This window comes from Tachysurus vachellii, chromosome 3, assembly GCF_030014155.1.
Source record: "Tachysurus vachellii isolate PV-2020 chromosome 3, HZAU_Pvac_v1, whole genome shotgun sequence".
Taxonomy (NCBI): domain Eukaryota; kingdom Metazoa; phylum Chordata; class Actinopteri; order Siluriformes; family Bagridae; genus Tachysurus; species Tachysurus vachellii.
In genome coordinates this window covers 23,262,847-23,283,369 of record NC_083462.1, presented here as the reverse complement: position 1 = coordinate 23,283,369, position 20,523 = coordinate 23,262,847, and the positions used below count along the sequence as shown (strand labels likewise).

At 37.3% G+C, this 20,523-nt stretch overlaps 1 protein-coding gene across 3 annotated transcripts in view; it reads right to left on the bottom strand.

Annotated features, from left to right (window-relative positions):
- lpgat1 (lysophosphatidylglycerol acyltransferase 1) overlaps positions 1 to 19,649 on the bottom strand; it is a 44,450-nt gene extending 24,801 nt beyond the window's left edge. The window contains exons 1-3 of one of the 3 annotated variants that reach the window (XM_060866328.1): positions 19,065 to 19,649; positions 12,359 to 12,620; positions 2,007 to 2,125 (exon numbers count right to left, since the gene is read on the bottom strand). In XM_060866328.1, the coding sequence (XP_060722311.1) occupies positions 2,007 to 2,125; positions 12,359 to 12,596 (357 nt within the window). In that variant the 5' untranslated portion in view covers positions 12,597 to 12,620; positions 19,065 to 19,649. Of the gene's footprint in view, positions 1 to 2,006; positions 2,126 to 12,358; positions 12,621 to 15,295; positions 15,383 to 19,064 lie in introns of those variants that run through there. The other 2 variants (XM_060866329.1, XM_060866331.1) reach the window with 2 other exon arrangements.
- Positions 19,650 to 20,523: the final 874 nt, after the last annotated feature.

Sequence of the window (20,523 nt, the reverse complement as noted above, 5' to 3'; positions counted from 1 at the left end):
CAGAGTGATTAAGGTCAGTAGATCTTCATTTGCCCTAGCTGGATCTAAGCCACCCTGACTTGAACGGAGATGACTCTGGTGCTGCTGGGTGTGTTTGCTGAATGGAGCTGTGCCATTATTTGCCATTTTTAAGCAGTCTTTCATGTCTTTGGTCGGTCATGTTTTTGTGTTGAAACTTGTGTTAACATAAAAAATACAACTAATAATGCAGTGCTACTAGTTAACAATAGTGATTGTCCAGAGAAGCTTCATAACATTTATATTTGTATTGCTGCTCAGTTTAACTTCCACCTAATAGGGGAAATGAGCAAAGAATCCTTAACCACTTCATTAGTATTTATATAATCATGTGTGATTATATAAGAGGCAGTTGGCTATCTTTCCACCACTCCAACAGGTTTATAGTTCCTTTTACTGGACTGACTAATCACAATATATTATCACATTGTGCTCTGTGCTTCTGCTGTGAGCCACACTTTGTAATCGGACATTTAGAATTTAAGGAACTACAACAATTAATGACATGTATTTGGAGCGTACACGTGTTAGTGTTTGAATGAAGTAGATGGTGAGATTACAATAAAAACTAAAGCAAAGTGTGAAGTAAAGATTCCTCAATACTTGTTCGACTCACTGTGTCGAACACCATGATCCTTGAATAGCATGGGATGAGTTTATATTTGACAGATGATGGAATAAATCCATTCGTGGTAGAACACTTTTGGTACATGCTGTCTTCCTTCTAGCACTTGGTGAGATGATAAGCAACTAGACTATGTTTTACTAAAATGATCACAGGCACCAGAAAAACAAACATACTGCACCGACAGAATACACACAAACTCGTAACACGGCTGAGTAAATATACTAAAGCCAGAGAATGAAACGAATAGTCAGTGGCAGCAGTTCCTGTGCTGAAACAAAAAAAGGGGGGGTTTCACATTTCTCTTACTGTATATTCGATATCCTTCATGGACTATCTAGGATAAGGAGGGAATGATATCTTAAGTAGTCTAGAAAAAAAAGGATGGAATTTTATTGTTCTATTAGCAAGAGGAAAAGATAATCAATTTTGCAATATAATTTTGATGTTTGTACATGTAAGATGTGTGGATCCAAACTATAGTCACTATCCTTACACTTGATTGGAAATCTCATCCTGCTTACTTTAGTAATATTTTTAGTGAGACACACAGTGACATACGTATAGTGCACTGCTAATAATTGGATGATTTGGCAAAATGGCAATAGATTGTCCACTCCATGTTTAAATGAGTGGCTTTAAGAAACATGTGAGGTCTTGATGTTTGTGTTTGATTTGAGACGATACTGCTCCAGAAACATCCAGGTATTCCAAAGTCAGGTACATTCGAGAAAATATGACGCCTAAAGAGATTTTATGTGAGGCCAACACTGACAGAGATGCCTCCACCATCAAGAAGACTGGTACCTGAAATACCCTTAGAATGTTCTTCAAAAAGGGAGAAAGGTATTGAAGAAGAGCATATTTCAGCTCTGTTTGGACCAAATCTAAAATCTGAACAGTTCATCTGCTTCTTACAATGAGAATTCCATACTAATCCTATAAACATCCACCCACTGGTTGGTAAGATATCAGGCTAACAAAAATCTCAGATGGATGACCAGAGAACATAATAAATACTGCAAACACCTACTTCAACAATGCTAAAAATTACTCTTCCAACATTAAGCTTACGTGCTTGGCTCGGCTTCTGTTACATAAAAAAAAAAAAAAAAAAAAAGTTTCCTTCTCCTGGGGTGATGTTCTAGTCTTCCTGACTCTGAGAGTAACAAGGTGAAAATCAGTGGTTCTAATTCAGAAACAGAAAGTGTTTCTCGTTTCCATTTTCCTTTAGCAGAAGCTCAGAGCATGAGGCTTATTCAGCATTGTTTATATTCAGGTGTGGATTAAATAGAGTAATAAAATAAATAAAAAACGATGCCCTATATTTTGGAAAACAGCTGAATGTTATAAACAAACGTACCGTTCCTTTATTCTGTAAGCACATCATTAAAGTGCAGACGTCCCCGGTGGCCTGATGGTTGACGATGACCATGGCTTCATCTTCAGTTATAGGCCTCACGTCGTCGCCCCACTCCGTCACTGACGAATGAGAGGAAGAGAGACATCAGACAAATGAATACTCTGGATTCAAATATGCAGCATAAAAGAATTCCACATAGAGATAAACTGAGTACTACGGTTCTGAAAATAGAACCGTAGTACTCTCTTCACAATGCAGAATATTATTAAATCCATCAATAAAACAGGCTGAGGTTCTAAAGCTGCAGCATAATTGCATTGATTCATGTAAGACTTCATATTGACATGTAAGGCTATTAAATGTTTTCTTTTATCTTTTATCTGTAAATTCCCGTATATCACTTATATGTCGCAAACAGTACTGCAAGACACGCTATAATCCAACAGGTTTCGGCACGATTTCTTTATGCTATAGTAAAAAACTGTGACATTCCCTCGTGACTCAAGCATTTACGAGCATGGTGAAATATGATCCACGGCGGACTCCTGTCGACTTGTACAGACGTTGGAGCTCGATGCTCGCCTGTCAGACAGCATGGAACTACACTGGCGTGCATCAGGCTGCCATGTTCACTATGGGAAGTGGCTAAGTGGATTATAACGTATCCACCAGCTTTGATTTATACAGTCTGGAGTGGCTCGGAGTGCCTGGTTTAGGCAACACTGTATTGTTAAAGCCTGTCTCAAACTTCTTTTCTTGATTAGTTACTTAAATGGCTGTTACTATACAAACAATTCTAACTCAATATAAAACAATTTAAATACGATAAGATTCAATATAATACAATATGATACAACGATGCAATAGCCTGAATATAAAAAAGCTAAGCTTTCTATTATAATGTTTATTTAAATTTACAATAATCGTATTACAATAAACAACAGTGTTGGTGAGATCTATTTGGACTTGTAGCAGCATATAATAAAACAAAAAAAATTAAAATTCTTTCAAGAGTCATGGCTGAAGCGCTGGCTCTCAGACTCATGCAGCTCACTGTAGACTTAGATTTCTTTCTGAATCTTGCAACTAAATGTGAACTTCCCAAGAATTCTGTAAGAGAAGAGTTAGCTGTGAGTGTATTCAAACACATCTGTTTCTATCTCGTTTTCTTATACTTACATAGCAAATTAATCTTGTACATGTTTGTGCTATTTAAAGCGTATGGTACTTTTATTTGGGAACTCCCTACATATCAGATCATAAAAATGTGTGGGTAACTGATTATTACACCTCACATAATACAAGTGGGGTTTGATATTCTATCAAACAACTTACTTTAATTTAAGATGCATTTTATTTAATGCATATCAAATGATACGATAAGCTGCATTGTACACCCCAGTTACTTAGCGTTCATATTTTTGATAGTCAACATACTATAATCATAAAAATAAATTTTTTTAAAAAAAAAGAACGTTAAATTGTTGTGACCATATGTATTAATAAGAACGACGAACATGAGGCAGCAAAAATTAAAACGCTGGAAGGTTCGTATCAAGATTTAAGGTAAAGAGAATTAATGTTGCAGAAACGTTTCTTACACGTTTAAGCCTAGTGCGGTAAAAAGTAGTCTTGAGGTTAATTAACCTCTGGCTGAGGCTGTGCTGGCATCGTGAGAGTAGGCCGTAAAACCCACTTTAGGCGCAAAGGCACTAACTGTGCAACAATACAACACTAATCAGTGTAGCTGTTAAAACCAGCTAGACTCTGGAAGCGGTGGAGCAGCAATCAACACACACAAAACTCCAATCATTTCTTATTTTGTCACTTGCCATGAGTGTTGATCTATACAACCAAAAAGATTTAAGTATAAATTCTTTGAAACCATGCTGACAGTAGCATTCTTTTTAAACCATTTGAAGGAGATCTTCTCACTCCAGACCTCCATGCATTCAAATCCAAGTTTCCGTTTCAACACTTTTACACACACAAATCTTTTCTTTCTTTCTTTTTTAATAACCAAACGATGTAAGAAGCCAGAGGAATTCTAAAAAAAATATAAGAATAATTACAAATAAAACTGGCACCAAACTAATCTCCTGGTCCACTTAACTGTGTAAGCAAGGTTTATATTACCAACAGCTTAATTAAACTCTGGAAGTTTACATCAGTAAGTTATAAATACATTTATAAACCAGCCGGACTCAAAAAGCACTGCATTAATCTGTAATTCTGAAACATTATTCTGAAATGCATCCAAATGAAATAAACAATCAAGTAGGTCATGTACATACAGCACTATAGCTCTAGTGTGAGAGACAGATTTTATCTGTAAGGAGAATAAAGGTTCAGAGGCGTAGAAATATATAACCTATAGGAAGACAATGGGATTATTTTTCCAGATCAATCAGAACTGTGCCTTAATACAATTTATATATATATATATATATATATATATATATATATATATATATATAATACGCTCATTAAAAAACAAAGCTAAAGATTAAAGATGATACAAATTCAATTATAAATGTTTAGCATGATTTTGATTAGATGTACTGTAGATTTAGATGCAGTGTGATTCCTTGTGACTGCTGTGCAGGACATAATGTGGTGTATCATCCATGTCATGTCTCTGTGACCGATTCTCCAGGAGACGGGTCTTGACATTTGAAATCTGATAATTATTGATTTGTATGGAGCTTAAATGGTGGTGTAATTTCAGAGCCATTCGTTTGAGTCGGGATGCTACAACGTTTTTGTCTTAAAAAAAGGTCTTAGTTTGTCAATAAATGGTCATGTTGGGGCTCATTGTTTCACTGTTCCAATGCTATGTTTCAGTACTGCTTATTGTAATGCATGTTTAGCAAATGTGTGTACTCTATGGCCAAAAAGTACTTAAAAGGTATACAGTCATATGGAAAGATCATCATACCCTTGGTTTTGCATGGTGTTAGGCATATTATATGTATTTTTTCAACTTATCTTGGGATTGTTATTATACTTACTACTGTAATTACTAATATTAATGGTCATATTTATTATTCAGCCATTAATAACATTCAAAGGGATAGAAACAGGGATCTGTGCTATCCCTGGCTATCTGGGCTAATTAGGATAACCTGTGTGACGTCCCTTGACATATGCCAGCGTTTTGTGATTTTCTCTCTCAAGCTTTTTCTCTCCTGTGTTGCTGCTGGAAGACTAACAGATTTGAAGCTGTGACAGAGGGAAATAATATCACAGTGTTCCAAATGTATAAAAAGGAGGCCAATAGAGCTGTCTGACAGCCTTGTCCCATATGTCTTTTTGTACATTTCTGTAAATACCAGCTTTTGGTAGAGTCAAACTAAATTCCAAACTAAATTGCGGGATGTGGTAGCTCAGTGGTTAAGGTGCTCGACTACTGATCAGAAGGTCATTGGTTCGAATACCAGGTCCACCAAGTTGCCACTTGGCCCTTAACCCTCAATTGCTCAGGTGTATAAACTGAAATTAAAAAAAAAATGTAAGTCACTCTGGATAAGAGTGTCTGCTAAATAATGTAATGTAAATGTAAATTCCAACTCTGGACTTTAGACTGAAGATAGCAAACAGGTTTTAGATCAAGATAATGATGTTTCCAGACAGAAACCACAGTGGTGAGTGCAGTTATAATGGGATTACAGTGATTTCTTTAGTAGTAGTTAAGACTTTCTAATGTCTCACATGTTTTCATCTCTGAAACACAAGACAAAGTCACTTGATCCTTTTTCTTCCAACACAGCCGGTCAGTTCGAAGGTTTTAGTCATCAGAGTCCCTGTACAAAAGGGCAACCTAAAAACAAATCAGCGTGTACTGGCCACCAGCCATCTTTTCTCTCCCATGTTGACCTCAAAGGGCTGTCAAAACACTTAGACTGCAGCCCAGTGTGTTAGAATATGCAGCAGAATAAGAATCAATTAAAATAAATGTCATTATTGTTTATTTGGGTTTTTTTTTTACCTTGCAAATATTACCAAATTGTGTTTGTGAGGTGAGTTTAATGCTTACAGGGAAATAAATAAATAAGTGTATATATATATAAAGTGACAAATTAAAGGATCTAACGACACAAATGTTAGAGTGAATCATGGCTAGCATAGTTTGGGACCAATTGCCAATTTCATGGCAGGGTCACTGAAAATCAATACACTGGGTCTCTTCCCAATGAGCCCAGTCACCTCTACAGTACATGAGAGCTGACAATAGTTTGATAAAGAGAAAAAGATTAATCAGATCTCAAGCCAAGTAAACACTGGAGTAAGAGTCTGAAGTGATGTGTTTGACAGTGCTCCCTGCCACCACCGTCAAAGCAGTAACAATGTTATAGGGGCAATGTTTTCGTGAAGAACGCTGTTCATCCCTCCACTACAGTTGCAGAGACTTAGATAATCAATGCCAAGGTTAAGTCAGAGTTTGTTGTTTTTCTTCGTTTGTCATGTGTGTATGTAGGAATGCATGCACATATACAATATTAATATGCTTCAAGACATTCATATGTATATATACATATTCTATATTTATCCATTCTGCTTCACCCTCAATGACTCCAGAGAGCTGTCAAAGCACTTAGCATGTGGTGCAGTGTGTTAACAGGAGTGTGCCCTTCCCTAAAGGCTTGGCAAACTGAACAGAAGCTCTCAAAATCATCAGCTCATTTCCAGCATGTGACTTTCAGCAAGCCTCATACACTCATATCTCTGAATACCGAAGACCAAAGCGGAATATTTCCAGGACAAATCTAGACAGGTTTGACTGTGATAAAATGTTCATATCACAAAAGCTTGTCATGAGTTTATGTTATGCATTATTTTTCATTATTGATAAATGCTTCAAATGCTTGTTGCAGTTTTTATTTGAACATTATTTGAATGGTTGCTTACTGAGACTAATACTGATTTTTTTTTTTTTAATTATAAAAGCTAAATGCAGTGCACTTCAAGTGCTGCTTTTTAAATCTGATGGTTTTGGAATTCACACTTATCCCTGATTGAGTTATGTTAGCAAAATATGACTTGCCTCGTATAATAAACAAAATATAATATAATATAATTGCAATATAATAAACAAAATGAAATTATTTTTTTATTTTCCCGAAATAACAAATCAGAGAAAAAGGGCTTTATGCTGCAAATCAAACTCTACCTGACTCTACCTGGCAACCAATTAATGAGTATCCAATTCACAATAAACCCCAATAAAAACTATATCATCTCATTTTAAAAAGAAGAGTTATACTGTATATCTAATTATTGATAAATACCTAATCTTAACCTATATGCAGCAATTTGTCAACATATCTAATCATGAAAAGTGCAATCACAGCCTCAGGAGATATGATAAAAACCCACCCACAAAGAACTCTGATCTCTTCAGGTATTCATATAGTCTTTATAAAAAAATTATTTGCACATCTGTAAGGTTTTTTTTTTTCTAGATTATGGTCCTGGCATTCATAATGCACAAGCAGGCTCTCTGAACATTACCAACAGAGAAAGCAAAATAGAATTCCATTTTCTGCTCATCTTTTTTCAATAGGCATTTTAGTTGTACAATAAACACTCAGTTCCAATCATTTCCCAAAATTTACATGTCTGAAGGCTTAGAAAGAGGCATACATACTACAGACTTGTACCTTTCTATTCTAAACTGCAAGCTATCAATTAATGGTTGATCAACCAAAAAGCAATACTGAAAACCGTAGATAACAAATTAGTTAAGACAATTAATTCATCTAACCTTAAAAAAAACCTTCATCCTTCCTAACCAAGAAAAGTCTATTTTTACTAAAATAAATGTCCACTGACTTTCCCAGAAAACAAGGTCAACCTCTTATCACTCAAAATAAACAGATAGGCAGCTAGAGAATACTTTACTAGTGTCCTATGGGAAATAACACTATAGCAACAAGGAGGACTAAGACTTAATTCACAATAAAGTGCACATTAAACTCACAATATACCTCAAATAAGATAGAATAAAAAATAATATTAGTTATTTACAAACTAAGATTTCTATACATATTAACTCTACAAAATTGGTGGGCTTAAAACTGAATGTTAGACTTGTGGTAGTGTGATTGTATAAATGTTCAGTCATCCTATGTAAAGTGATAAATAAAGTGGAAGTGCGTGTGCAACAATGTGTATATGACTGTAAAAATTTGTTGTGCAATATGTAGCGCAGTAGTATGCAAAGATAGCATGACAAAAAAAAAAAGTCCATTGTCTCAGTGTCAACATTACAAAGACCCACCACCAAGGTTGGAGAGTTAAGTCGGTTAGCAGTGAGCAAGAATTACTCCTTGTACCACAGCCTTCTGCCTCTCTGTTGGTCCTCCAATCCAGTTTGTTGTTGAGGTAGATGAACCAATGTATTTATAATCATTGACCACCATAACATACTCTTACTTGATAAAAATTGGGATACAATCATTTTCCTCCTATAGTCCACCACCAACTCCTTGGTCTTGGACCAACGTTTGTTCTCATGTCATTCCATAAATCTAGCTACCACCATCCTGAACTATGTCTCCTGTCCATCCTTAGTAAACCGTACCACTGCAGTATCATCAGAGAACATCTGCAATTGTCATGTCTCGGTGTTGAATTAGAGGTTCAGAGTTCAAAAAAGTGCTACTCACCACCTGTTCAGACATGCTGCTTCCCAGACTAACAAACTGGGGCCTGTTCACTTGCATCGACTGCATTTTATACCTTACAAGACGAGAAACGAATAACTCCAGCCAAATGAAGGACTGAAAGTGCTTGCTGAAGTGGGTAGGTTATGACATTGTCCACTCCCAGCCATAGTTGGTAGGTAAAGTGAAGAGAGTCCAGTGCTGTGTTCACCCATTTTCCAAGAATGGCTACGCCAGTCTCTGCAGCACCTCCATTACATAGGATGTAAGGTCAAACTGAAGGGAGTTATTTAGGGCAGTGTGCTGCTTTTTACAGACAGAAACTGTCTCCTGACAGTCAGAGAGGGTGGTGGTTTGTTCTGTGAAGGCACCGCTGGTTGGACTGGTAGGTTCTCACATGAAGGGGCTGTGTAGAGGTAGATGGTTTTTGGGGGAAGGAACTGCTGCTGGTCCTGAGCTTAATATATTGAAAAACAACTTCAGCTTGTTAGCCCTGTCCAGGATTTACTCAGAAAGTTGTTGTCCTATCTTGAAGCCAGTGATCTGTGGTTCCTACCTGAAGCTTTACTGTTAGCTCTACTGTCTCAGACATGTCTTCATAAAGCACAGAATACAGTACTGTCAGATAGAGAATCTTGGTATACATCAGTGCACCAAGCTCATCCATATTCTTCAGTGACCTAATGAAACCCATGAGAATCCAAGGGACTTATTGCTTGATTTTCCTCCTCTTTGCCCTTAATTTGATCTGAGCTCTGCACCCGGTACTGTCTCCTCAACTCTGCTTGGAATAGCAGGGTACTCCGGGCAGTAATGCAGGCTTACATAACGCAAGGAGTTGCTTGCGGGTGTAAACAAAGGACCTTGAACACAAAGCCGACACAAAATATCTCAACAAAGTGCAAATAAGTGAGAAACTTCAGAACATCTGAAAAAATGATAATAGAAATAGTGGGAATTACACAAGCAGGAAAAAAAAAACAAATAAAGCAAAAACAGACAAAAACCAGTACAGTGTAACAAAAGCTGTTGTTATAGTGCCTACTAATTAATCAACAAAAACGTCAAAATCTGGTCCATACACCCAAAATAGAAAGTCTCTAATTCAAGTCACTTTACCACAAAAGTGAAGTGTATATTACCTAAAGCCTATTTCTCTAAGAGAAATTCCAACCTCAACCCAATACAGCTAAAAGAAAAGTCCATCTCAATTCACCCAAAAGAAAAGTCCATCACAACAAAAGCTAATTTCATATCACCCAAAAGAAAACGTTTTAATGAAAAAGCAGTTGGTACTTAATCACTGCATCACTGAAACAACACTGTATTTACAATAATCTTTTTTTTAAAAAATTAATCAATTAATAAATAAGCGAAACAATGTTTGGATGTTTGATTCTACCAGAAAGCAGGAAGTGATCAGAATCAGAATCAGCTTTATTCGCCAAGTGTGCGCAGACACACAAAGAATTTGTTGTGGTTTTTAAGGTGCTCTTGGTACATACATACATATCTGGCATGAGAATGTATATTTTAAATATTTAAATTGTAAGGATTTACATAGTACTTGAGAAAGAGGCAGGGATTAGTGATGGAGAATAAATTACAGAATGAATTACAGATCACAAGTAATAATCCCTATTTTAGCAGTTTAAGCCGGATATGGCATGGCGGGACTGTTGTTGTGCCTAGATGTTCTAGTGCACAGAGATCTATAGTGTCTTCCTGAAGGGAGAAGTGCAAACAGGTTGTGGCCGGGGTGAGAGGGGTCTGTCATGATGTTACCTGCCCGTTTCTTCACTCTAGAGTTGTACAAGTTCTGAAGGTTGGGCAGGTGTACACCAATGATCCTTTCTGCTGTCCTAACAGTTTGTTGCAGTCTTCTTGATTTGTTGGCTAACCCAAAACAATCAGTTATAGAAGAGCACAGAAAAACTGTCATCTTTGCCTGTGGCAGGTTGAACTTTCAGTTGATGAAGGAAGTACAACCTCTGCTAAGCCTTTTTTCACAATGGAGTCAATTTGAATGTCCCACTTCAGGTCCTGGGAGATGGTGGTTCCCAGAACTTGAATGACTCGACTGCTGCCACATTGCAGTCCGTGATGGTGAGTGGGGTGAGGGCAGGAGGTTTCTCCTGAAGTCTACTATCATCTCCACAGTTTTGAGCATGTTCAGCTCCAGGCTGTTGCAACAGCACCAGACAGCCACCTCTTGTCTGTATGCAGACTCGTCTCTATCCTGGATGAGACTGATGACTAAAGTGTCATCTGCAAATTTCAGGAGCTGGACAGAGGGGTTCTCAGTGGTGCAATCATTTGTGTAGAGAGAGAAAAGTAGTGGGGAGAGAATGCAGCCCTGAGGAGCTCCAGTGCTGATGGTGTGTGTGTTGGATGTGAGTTTTCCCACTGACAGATGGAGGTGGGTATGTAATTTTGCAAATGATAATATTTCATGCAAAATGTATAAATAAGGCTTTACACAAACAGCTTAATTCCAATGTTTTTAAGCCACTATATAAAGATTTGGATTGAATTAGCAGAATAGGATGTTGATGATGCAAACCAGAAAAATCATATCACGCTTGAGCAAATTTAGGGCAAACTTTGTGAAGATAAGACTTTTAACAAAAATCTTCAATGATTTGAACATGTGATAAAAATCAAGGACTAGTAAAACAGCATGAGGTTTGACAAGGTATACCCTGAACCTATTAAAAGGACGTTACTAGAAAACAAAACATAATAAACTTCACACTATATAGCAGTTACCTAATAGACTAATAACTTAGGGAGCTGTTATAAGCTGTCAGGGAGCTGAAGCCTGATATAAGACACAATGATGTTTAACACACATTACGCCAGTCCTATGTTACAGATAATGAAGCGAATATGGAGGATTTATTACACAGTAATTTGACAGTTCCATTTGTAAACTAACACACGCTCACAGGAACTGAGTCGAACAACGTACGAACACAATAATAACACCACTATCTGTTCTATATATTCTAGTACAAAATCGTTGTAGACATCTAGCTCTGGGATTTATGATACAGCCATTCTGTCTCAGTGCAGTGAAATGTAAAAAGTAAAACATCATAATCCATGAACAGCAGATCATGGATAAGCAAATCATTAATCAAATAGTCTTTCTTTGTTATTCGTCACAGATGAAACCTGAACTTTGCCCCCAGTTCACCGTGACCCAACCCCAAGTGGTCATGACATGACAGTTATAGCAAGTTTCATTCTAACAATTTCATGCCAATATTTTATTTCTGTCTCTAAGCTAGCGGCTAGAGTTCTTTATCGGATGAATTTCCCAACTGTAAAGTTTGACTATGCTTGTAAACATATTTAGAAGAGGACTATAATGTCCCCTCAGTTACTGAACAGACTGAAGAGAAACCCATTCAAACTACAACAACAGTGTAATGAGGTTTTCTGAGAACTATCTACTGTATATTATCTACTGAGAATACATTGTATGCACATGCTATAGATTGCATCCTTTTAGTTGTTCTAGTATTATAAAAACATCTAACACGTATTATTTTTATTATTATTATTATAATTTTTATTATTATAATAGACAATGCATATTTACAGATTCAATATTTAACACATTCTAAATATAAAAAGTGACTGTAGTGTGCAGTGCAAAAGCAAAGCATCACATTTGATTACCTGTGTATCCTGCACACCAGCCCCATGATGCCACCATGGCCAGTAGCCACCTGAACATGACGCCCTCGATGTGCCAGAAAGCAGAGCTGTGCACCATCCTCAGTGGCTGCAAGACGATCAAATACAAGCAATACGATGGAATCGCCACGCAGTTATTGATGAACATGAAGGTGAAGCGCAGCAGAGCTTTGATGAGAATCCATGCAAATCTGCGCAGCTTTTCAACCAGCGGGGCCATTCTGCTACAAGCACACTGCGCAACCTAAAGAATAAAGCACAGGTAAGGAAAAGATGTGCATATACATTAGGTACGAGCAAATAACTATATAATACACTGCAATAATAATTGTTACTTCCCCTGCGATATAATTGGCAAAGAGGCTGTATAGGTAGTGTGACACAGTGTGACACAAGATCTGTACTGTAACTGTATCTGTTTAGTGCTCCAAATATATATAAATGTATTCAAATCCAAAAATCTGAAGTGAGGACAGCCTAAACCAAAAAAGGTTATTTATTATATGTTTAGCGCTATACAAAGATCGCAATTTTGAGTCCTGCAGTGCTACAGTTAGCTGGGGCCAGGAGTCCGGGACAGCAGACCTGGCCTTGGGGTGGCAGGAATGGCATCCTCACTCCCTCTGTCAAACACAGTGACACTAGTCAACTGTGGTCAACATGCATGAGGAAGAGGGTAGAGAGCATTTCAGTTTCTCCAGAATTGTGTGCAGGACTTTTTAATCCCGCTTACACTGCTATTATTTTTGTCTGCAAAAGTATCAAAGGAACTGATTCATTTTCAAAATCTCAACTCAGTGCTGACCTGCATTAATTCTGCAAATTACATTATTGGTCTTTACATAAATGAAGACAGCCTTTGTCCTTTAAACTATCTGTATGTGTGGCTCTTTTTTTTGTACCCAGTCCCAATGCATACTTTTAGTCTTGACCAGATTTCTGGCAAGCATTCTTAAACAAACAAACAAACAAACAAACAAGCAAGCAAGCATTCGGCCTCCTATTCCTATTTGTATTCGAATCTGTTTAGTACGCATCATCTGTTCATGAATAATGCATTTATCTTCAGTTACATTCCTACTGGCTAGGCTGTATGTTGCGGGAAGGATTTCTATGTTCGGCCCAGTATACAGACAGCTGTCTAGGGTCACTAATTCTAGACAGATGTGATTTTACTGTTGCAATTCTACAGCTTAACATGGAGCCATAAAGTAAAATTCAGTATTAGATCTTATCATTAATGTTTACACAATCACTGTATAATAAGATAAGATGTATGCATATATGTGTATAATAAGTGTATTACCAAAGTACAACACAATGTGTGCAATAAATAGTACTGTACATGCATAACAAGATAAAAATGCAAACGGGTTTTAATATATTGTTATTAGTATGACTATAATGGGCCTTTTAGACTATTGTTGAGCGTGTAAAGGAGAACACTAGTCTTCATGTTCCCTTTTGACTAATATGCTTTTAAAAAAAAAATCTAATTAAAACATTTATTCTCTAATTTTAAGCCCCCCTAAAAAAGTATAAGATTGTAAGGTATGAGGACAACAACAACAATAATAATAAAGTAAAGGTCCTGTACAAAATACCACCAGTACTACAGGGTTACACAGAGCTACTGATGTAATAACTTCTACACCAATCTTGATCCTTATTGGTTAAAAAGTGTTGGTTAATTTTCTATAAAAGCAGCTCGGATAGCTGCGATGGCTGCAAGTCAAATCACAGGTTTTAAACTGACACGGAACTCACATAGACATTTACACAGGGACTAAATACACAGAAACAATTAAAGATGTGCTAGGAGCTGATGTTATTTAACATTTATGGAAGGAGTCTCTCATTTTTTTTTAAATTCCTTTCTAGATTTTCTAGCAGTATGACAAGTTGCTATTATAAAAATAAATAAATAAAAAAAAATAAAAGAACAAAAAAGGCTAAATCAGGGAACTACTGCTTAAAACAAGCGTCAGTAGATAACAACATATGGAAACTAATAAAAAAAATTATATAGTATACTGTAATTGGAATAAAAACACTTCAGGATGTGGTATTTTTGGAAAATAATCAACATTGGGCAGGGTCAGTTACTCTCTATCGCTTCACCCAGTTGTTAAGGAAATCAAGGTTCTCGGATGTGGACTCAGACTTTTGGACCTTACTCTACAGAGCCATCGTAAAACACGCCTTAGCTATAAACAACTAATTTTAGTTCCTAATGTGAACTCCATCTACAAGCAACTACAGACTTACAGTATGATAAATTCAATGACGTTTGAACAGTGCAGAGAGAGCGTAGGGGCTTATCGTGCCCTAAATTTACACACAGTCTAGTTAATGCCTGGTGTAAGACAAGGGTAGGTACAGCTAACTACTCGCTGGAAAAAAGGTGTAAACAATGAGGCACTTATTATGTGTTTCACAACACGATAACATCCTAGTCTTGTGCTGCAGTTTAATATCACAATGAGACGTTTTAATAATCGGTGCATAGATTATTTTTTTAGAATATTTGTCAAGCTGTCTTCTGGAAGAAAAACAGAATTTTGAAGTTGTGAATAAGGAAACTTATTCAAAAACAGCACCGAGGTCTAAAAATCTTCTAAAATGACTTCTGCTAAATATATTTATCTAAGAAGTAAATTACGGTATTGTGTGTTAGGAATACAACATTATACTGCCTATAGCTAAATGTCGGTTTTGAGTTTAGTCTTAAAAAAAGGCAAATCGAAGTGAAGTCAAAAATGTAGACAAGACAAAATACCATAAAGTGTCACGGAAATGATCAAAACACAGAAATATAACAAATATACAGCAAAATGACTTTCATATATTGCAAAACTAAGGATATAAAAGGCCCCAAGATAACTACTGTGATGAGTTCATCTGAACCAAACAGCTCACCTACAGGACTCTTCCTCTATGTGTGTCCTCAGTGTTTAACAAAGACAATCACAGACAAACCCACAACCCTGTGCTTAAATCAGTTACGGCCTTAGACACGGCGACTTAATTATTAACCTGCGAGTCACTAACATGCTCTGCTTTGTTGAATCACTTAGCCATTACTGGAAAAATGTGCAGTTGTGACCTAAAGAAGGAGGACCAAGTTTGTGAGGGTTCGCTGGAGCTGATATAACTATAACTATATAGTGTGATCCAAAAAAGCTCAAATACAGTGAGTTTGTTGTACACAATATTAGGATGCCTAAATTTTGTAGTTCTACTATTTAAATACATCATATATTAAAAAAATGGACCTTAGGTAGCTTTGTTATGTTAAGGGGCATTTTACTGGCATGGCTAGAGTTTCCCTATTTTGGTGGAAGAGGTACTGCAGTTCATTATCTTTAAAACTTTTAATCATTCATTCACCTAATCATTTTTTTCTGATACTATAATGACAGGAGTGGTGTCTTGCAGAAACACCCACTCCATCCACAGAGCATGAGCGACTGAATGGTATCATGTGTATGGTGTATGTGTGTGTTATGGCAGAGCTCCACCAATTTGTAAAAGCTATAGGAGATTCTGGTGTGGCAGTTTACACAGAATTGAACATCACTGTGTTTGTCTGTCCAGTCGAGTTCCAGATACGTCCCAAGGCACATATAACAAGATTAGTAGAAATGTATGCTTGGAGTTTAATTGATGTAAAACTTTTATTCATGTAAAAATAACCACTATAAACCCTACACTATTGGGTTACACTATTGACCTCAAAGACTTGTCCTCCAACACATCCACAAAGCAGCATCCTCCAAGCCTTATCTGTCAAGTCAAAATCTCCAAAAACGTATCCTCCAAGCCTCAAGCCTTTAAGCATCAATCTCCATGCATCAACCTCTAAGAGTCGATCTCAGCCGCATTATCTAAGGAGTGATTTATACAACTGTGTCTGCTTGCACAGGACATTTGCACCGATACCTGCCAACATAATTGCACTTAAGATTAATATGTGCATTATGGGAAAACCAGAAAAAAGAAAAACAAAAAAAGAAAGTATGTTATTTCAGTGTAGAAGAAGTATAGTTATAGAGTACTTTTATTGAGGTTTGAGAATTTGTGTTTACTTACTACAAAGTGAAATTAATCCCTGAACAAATTTCTTTTAAAAAAAAAAAGTGTTAAATACTGCAGCTTGGTAGAGTCAGAGTCACTGGGATGAAAATATAAGACCCACGGTTTATCTCAGCTCTGCTGAATACAATGACCTGCTCAATCAGTTAGAATATGCAACAGCACAGTACCAGATTCACACAATACAATCCTCTATGTATGCTTACGCAAAAACTCCCTTTTTACATCATGACACATATACAGAAATGCAGAAGTACAAGTCCTTATTCTCCTGCTCACCACCAACAGTAACTTAACTGTTTTTTTTTCTTTGTTACTTTTACAAACTCTGAACACTCCCACAACCAACATCCCCCAACCACACATACTCACACACTACACAACCCCCAACCACACATACTCACACACTACACAACCCCCAACCACACATACTCACACACCACACATACTCACACAATACACAACCCCCAACCACACATACTCACACACTACACAACCCCCAACCACACATACTCACACACCACACAACCCCCAACCACACACACTACACAACCCCCAACCACACACACTACACAACCCCCAACCACATATCACACATACCACAACCACATATCACACATACCACACATACTCACAAAACTACACAACCCCCAACCACACATACTCACACACTACACAACCCCCAACCACACATACTCACACACTACACAACCCCCAACCACACAAACTCACACACTACACAACCCCCAACCACATATACTCACACACTACACAACCCCCAACCACACATACTCACACACTACACAACCCCCAACCACACATACTCACACACTACACAACCAACAACCCCCAACCACACATACTCACACACTACACAACCCCCAACCACACATACTCACACACTACACAACCAACAACCCCCAACCACACATACTCACACACCACACAACCCCCAACCACACACACTACACAACCCCCAACCACATATCACACATACCACAACCACATATCACACATACCACACATACTCACAAAACTACACAACCCCCAACCACACATACTCACACACTACACAACCCCCAACCACACATACTCACACACTACACAACCCCCAACCACACATACTCACACACTACACAACCCCCAACCACATATACTCACACACTACACAACCCCCAACCACACATACTCACACACTACACAACCCCCAACCACACATACTCACACACTACACAACCCCCAACCACACATACTCACACACTACACAACCCCCAACCACACATACTCACACACTACACAACCCCCAACCACACATACTCACACACTACACAACCAACAACCCCCAACCACACATACTCACACAATACACAACCAACAACCCCCAACCACAATCACAAACACCCACAATCTTCACAACCAAGTGTCTCCAACCACAAACAACTACACTCAAATGCCCTGCATCTAAAAGCACTGCATACCAATAACCCCTTCATCTAAAACCCTGGCAACAAATGGCCCCTGCATCTAAACTCATACATGGGCTACCCCTTATATCTAAACACCTGACCACAAATACACCCCACACCCTAAACAGAAATACCAAAGCCACTACAAATACTCTCAGTTCAAAACACAGTTTGAGAAAGTCAGATTTTAAACAGTCCCTGACCTTAAATGTTTAAATACCCAAATAATCACCCCAGGCCTGAGAATAGACACAGCCTCAAGAACTTAAAAGTCTCAACCCACTAAACTATTCCAGGCTCACAAACACACATGCAGCACAGACTCTAACTGTATAAAAATATTGTTGTGTTATAGTTTTAGCTGTGGACAACAAAACAATGATTCTCTCTCTCTCTCTCTCTCTCTCTCTCTCTTACACAAACTATTTTGGTTTAAGGCACTGAAACAGAACCTATTTTAAAAGTTAATATTCTCAAAGAAAACATGCAGCTTTGTTGAGCAAGTTCCAGACAGCTACTGGCTAACGTGTTAGCATAAAAACACAAACATAACAATGACATTTCTTTGGCTTAGTGCGGGTAAAACATATTTAATAGGTTGTGTAAAACACATAATTAGTTCAAGGCCATTAATATTTCAACGGGCAGAGTAACTAAAGCTACCTTAACACATGAAGCAAGAAAATCTGCTGCTTGGTTTTTTAACTAAACGACGAAGCTTCATTTGTGTTCAGTTTTGTAAGACTTTCACCATCACACAGCAGCTCTAAAGAGACTTCTACAAGGTCACTAATGCTAAAGCAAGCCGTCAGCCGACTAATACAGTGAACGTTGTTTGGAATGAAGATAAAAAATGATGTCAAATCCAACATGAACGAAGCTAATTAGAGCTGGATCATCACAGGGGACTTATTTGTACCGTAATCACAATAAAAAAATTAAAGGTCACGGCAAAGAAAGAAGAAAAAAAACAACAATAATAATACTGATGCAAAGAAGAAGAAATCATTTCAAAACAATTCAAGCTCACTATGTTTTAACCAGATAGGATCTGTTAGCATAGCATAGCATAGCATAGCTAGCTGTATGCATAGAGTTCTTGATCTTTAAGATCATTTAGTACTCACAGCGGGTGCAAATGAAGAACGATGAAAAGAGAAAGAAGCCAGCTGAAGATAGCTGGGCTGAACTACACACTGGTGCGAAGTCACATGGAGATTAACGATGATTATTCTAGATTAGATTTTTATGCATCGAAACAATCCGGGCCGCTGAATAAGTCGTTGCCATGTCAACCATGCCGGTGTGCGCGAGCCCGTTCTCGCTGCATCTGATTCTGTTATTCGATCGAACCGAATCAACCCAGGAATCGATTAATCGGGTGATGCATCCAAAGTGAATCTCCTGGTCTGGCCTCCAGGTGATGATGATGATGTCAAATCCCCTCCAAAAAACTACGAGGTCAAGCGAAGAAAATAATAATAATAATAATAATAATAATAATAATAATAATAAAAAGGTACAATTCCGTTATATGTGCTCCCAGGGGGGGAAAAGGCTTAACGTTTCTCGTAAATAATCAGGTTAAATAATTCATAATTAAGATGTTAATGAACGGAAAAGAAGAGTTTTGCAGATGGAGGCGCGACGAGCGAAAAACGCAACGGTCTTCTTTTTCTTCTTCGTGCGCTTCTTCCTCCGCTTTCTTCTTCGTTTTCTTTTTGCATTATGCGTGTTGCCAAAGCAACGCGTATCAATCTAGCGCCTCCACAAGGCCGACTAAGGAAAACATCAGAAATAGAGATGTCCAGACTTGATTGCTTTTACATTTTGTGATTTTGTTGCTTTAACAGATCCGAATATTCACAGAAAGGATTTGAGAAATGACTGACTGATGTATCAGTCAGCAGGAAAACAACAACAACAACAACAATAATAATATATAGTGCATGGGATCAAAGCTGTCCTTAAAGCTGGTATTTTCCCCAAAAAATGATACACGTATAAGGAACGTCTTGATTCAGACTGCTCCTAAGATGATATACAAATTTGATGGAGGAAAGAAAAAAAATGCACAGGAGAAGTGGACAAAAACTGTGGCTATGTCGTAAAATTCTGTGAAAAGTTGCCTTATTGATATCATATATATATATATATATATATATATATATATATATATATATATATATATATATAAACAAGACACAAGAACAGTTTCTTTCCCCAGACAATCACCCTGATTAACTCACCATAATTATATTCCCTGCTTCATATCTATAAGTACTCCATTATCACAGCTGTCAGTCATCACATCATATGTATACATTACACACACTACTGCTGCTGCATATTGTACAAAAAGCATAATATTGTACAATATTGTTATTTGCACTTCCCACACTTTATGTACATAACTGATCGTTCATATTCTGTATTCATATTTAATACTCGTACTGCCTATATCGTATCACATCGTCTGTATCTTCTTGTACAGTTTTTGTCGTCTTGTCCTGTATAGTATAGTGTTATTGATGTCTGTACTTTTGAGAGACAAACAGCTGGAATCAAATTCATGTGTGTCAACAA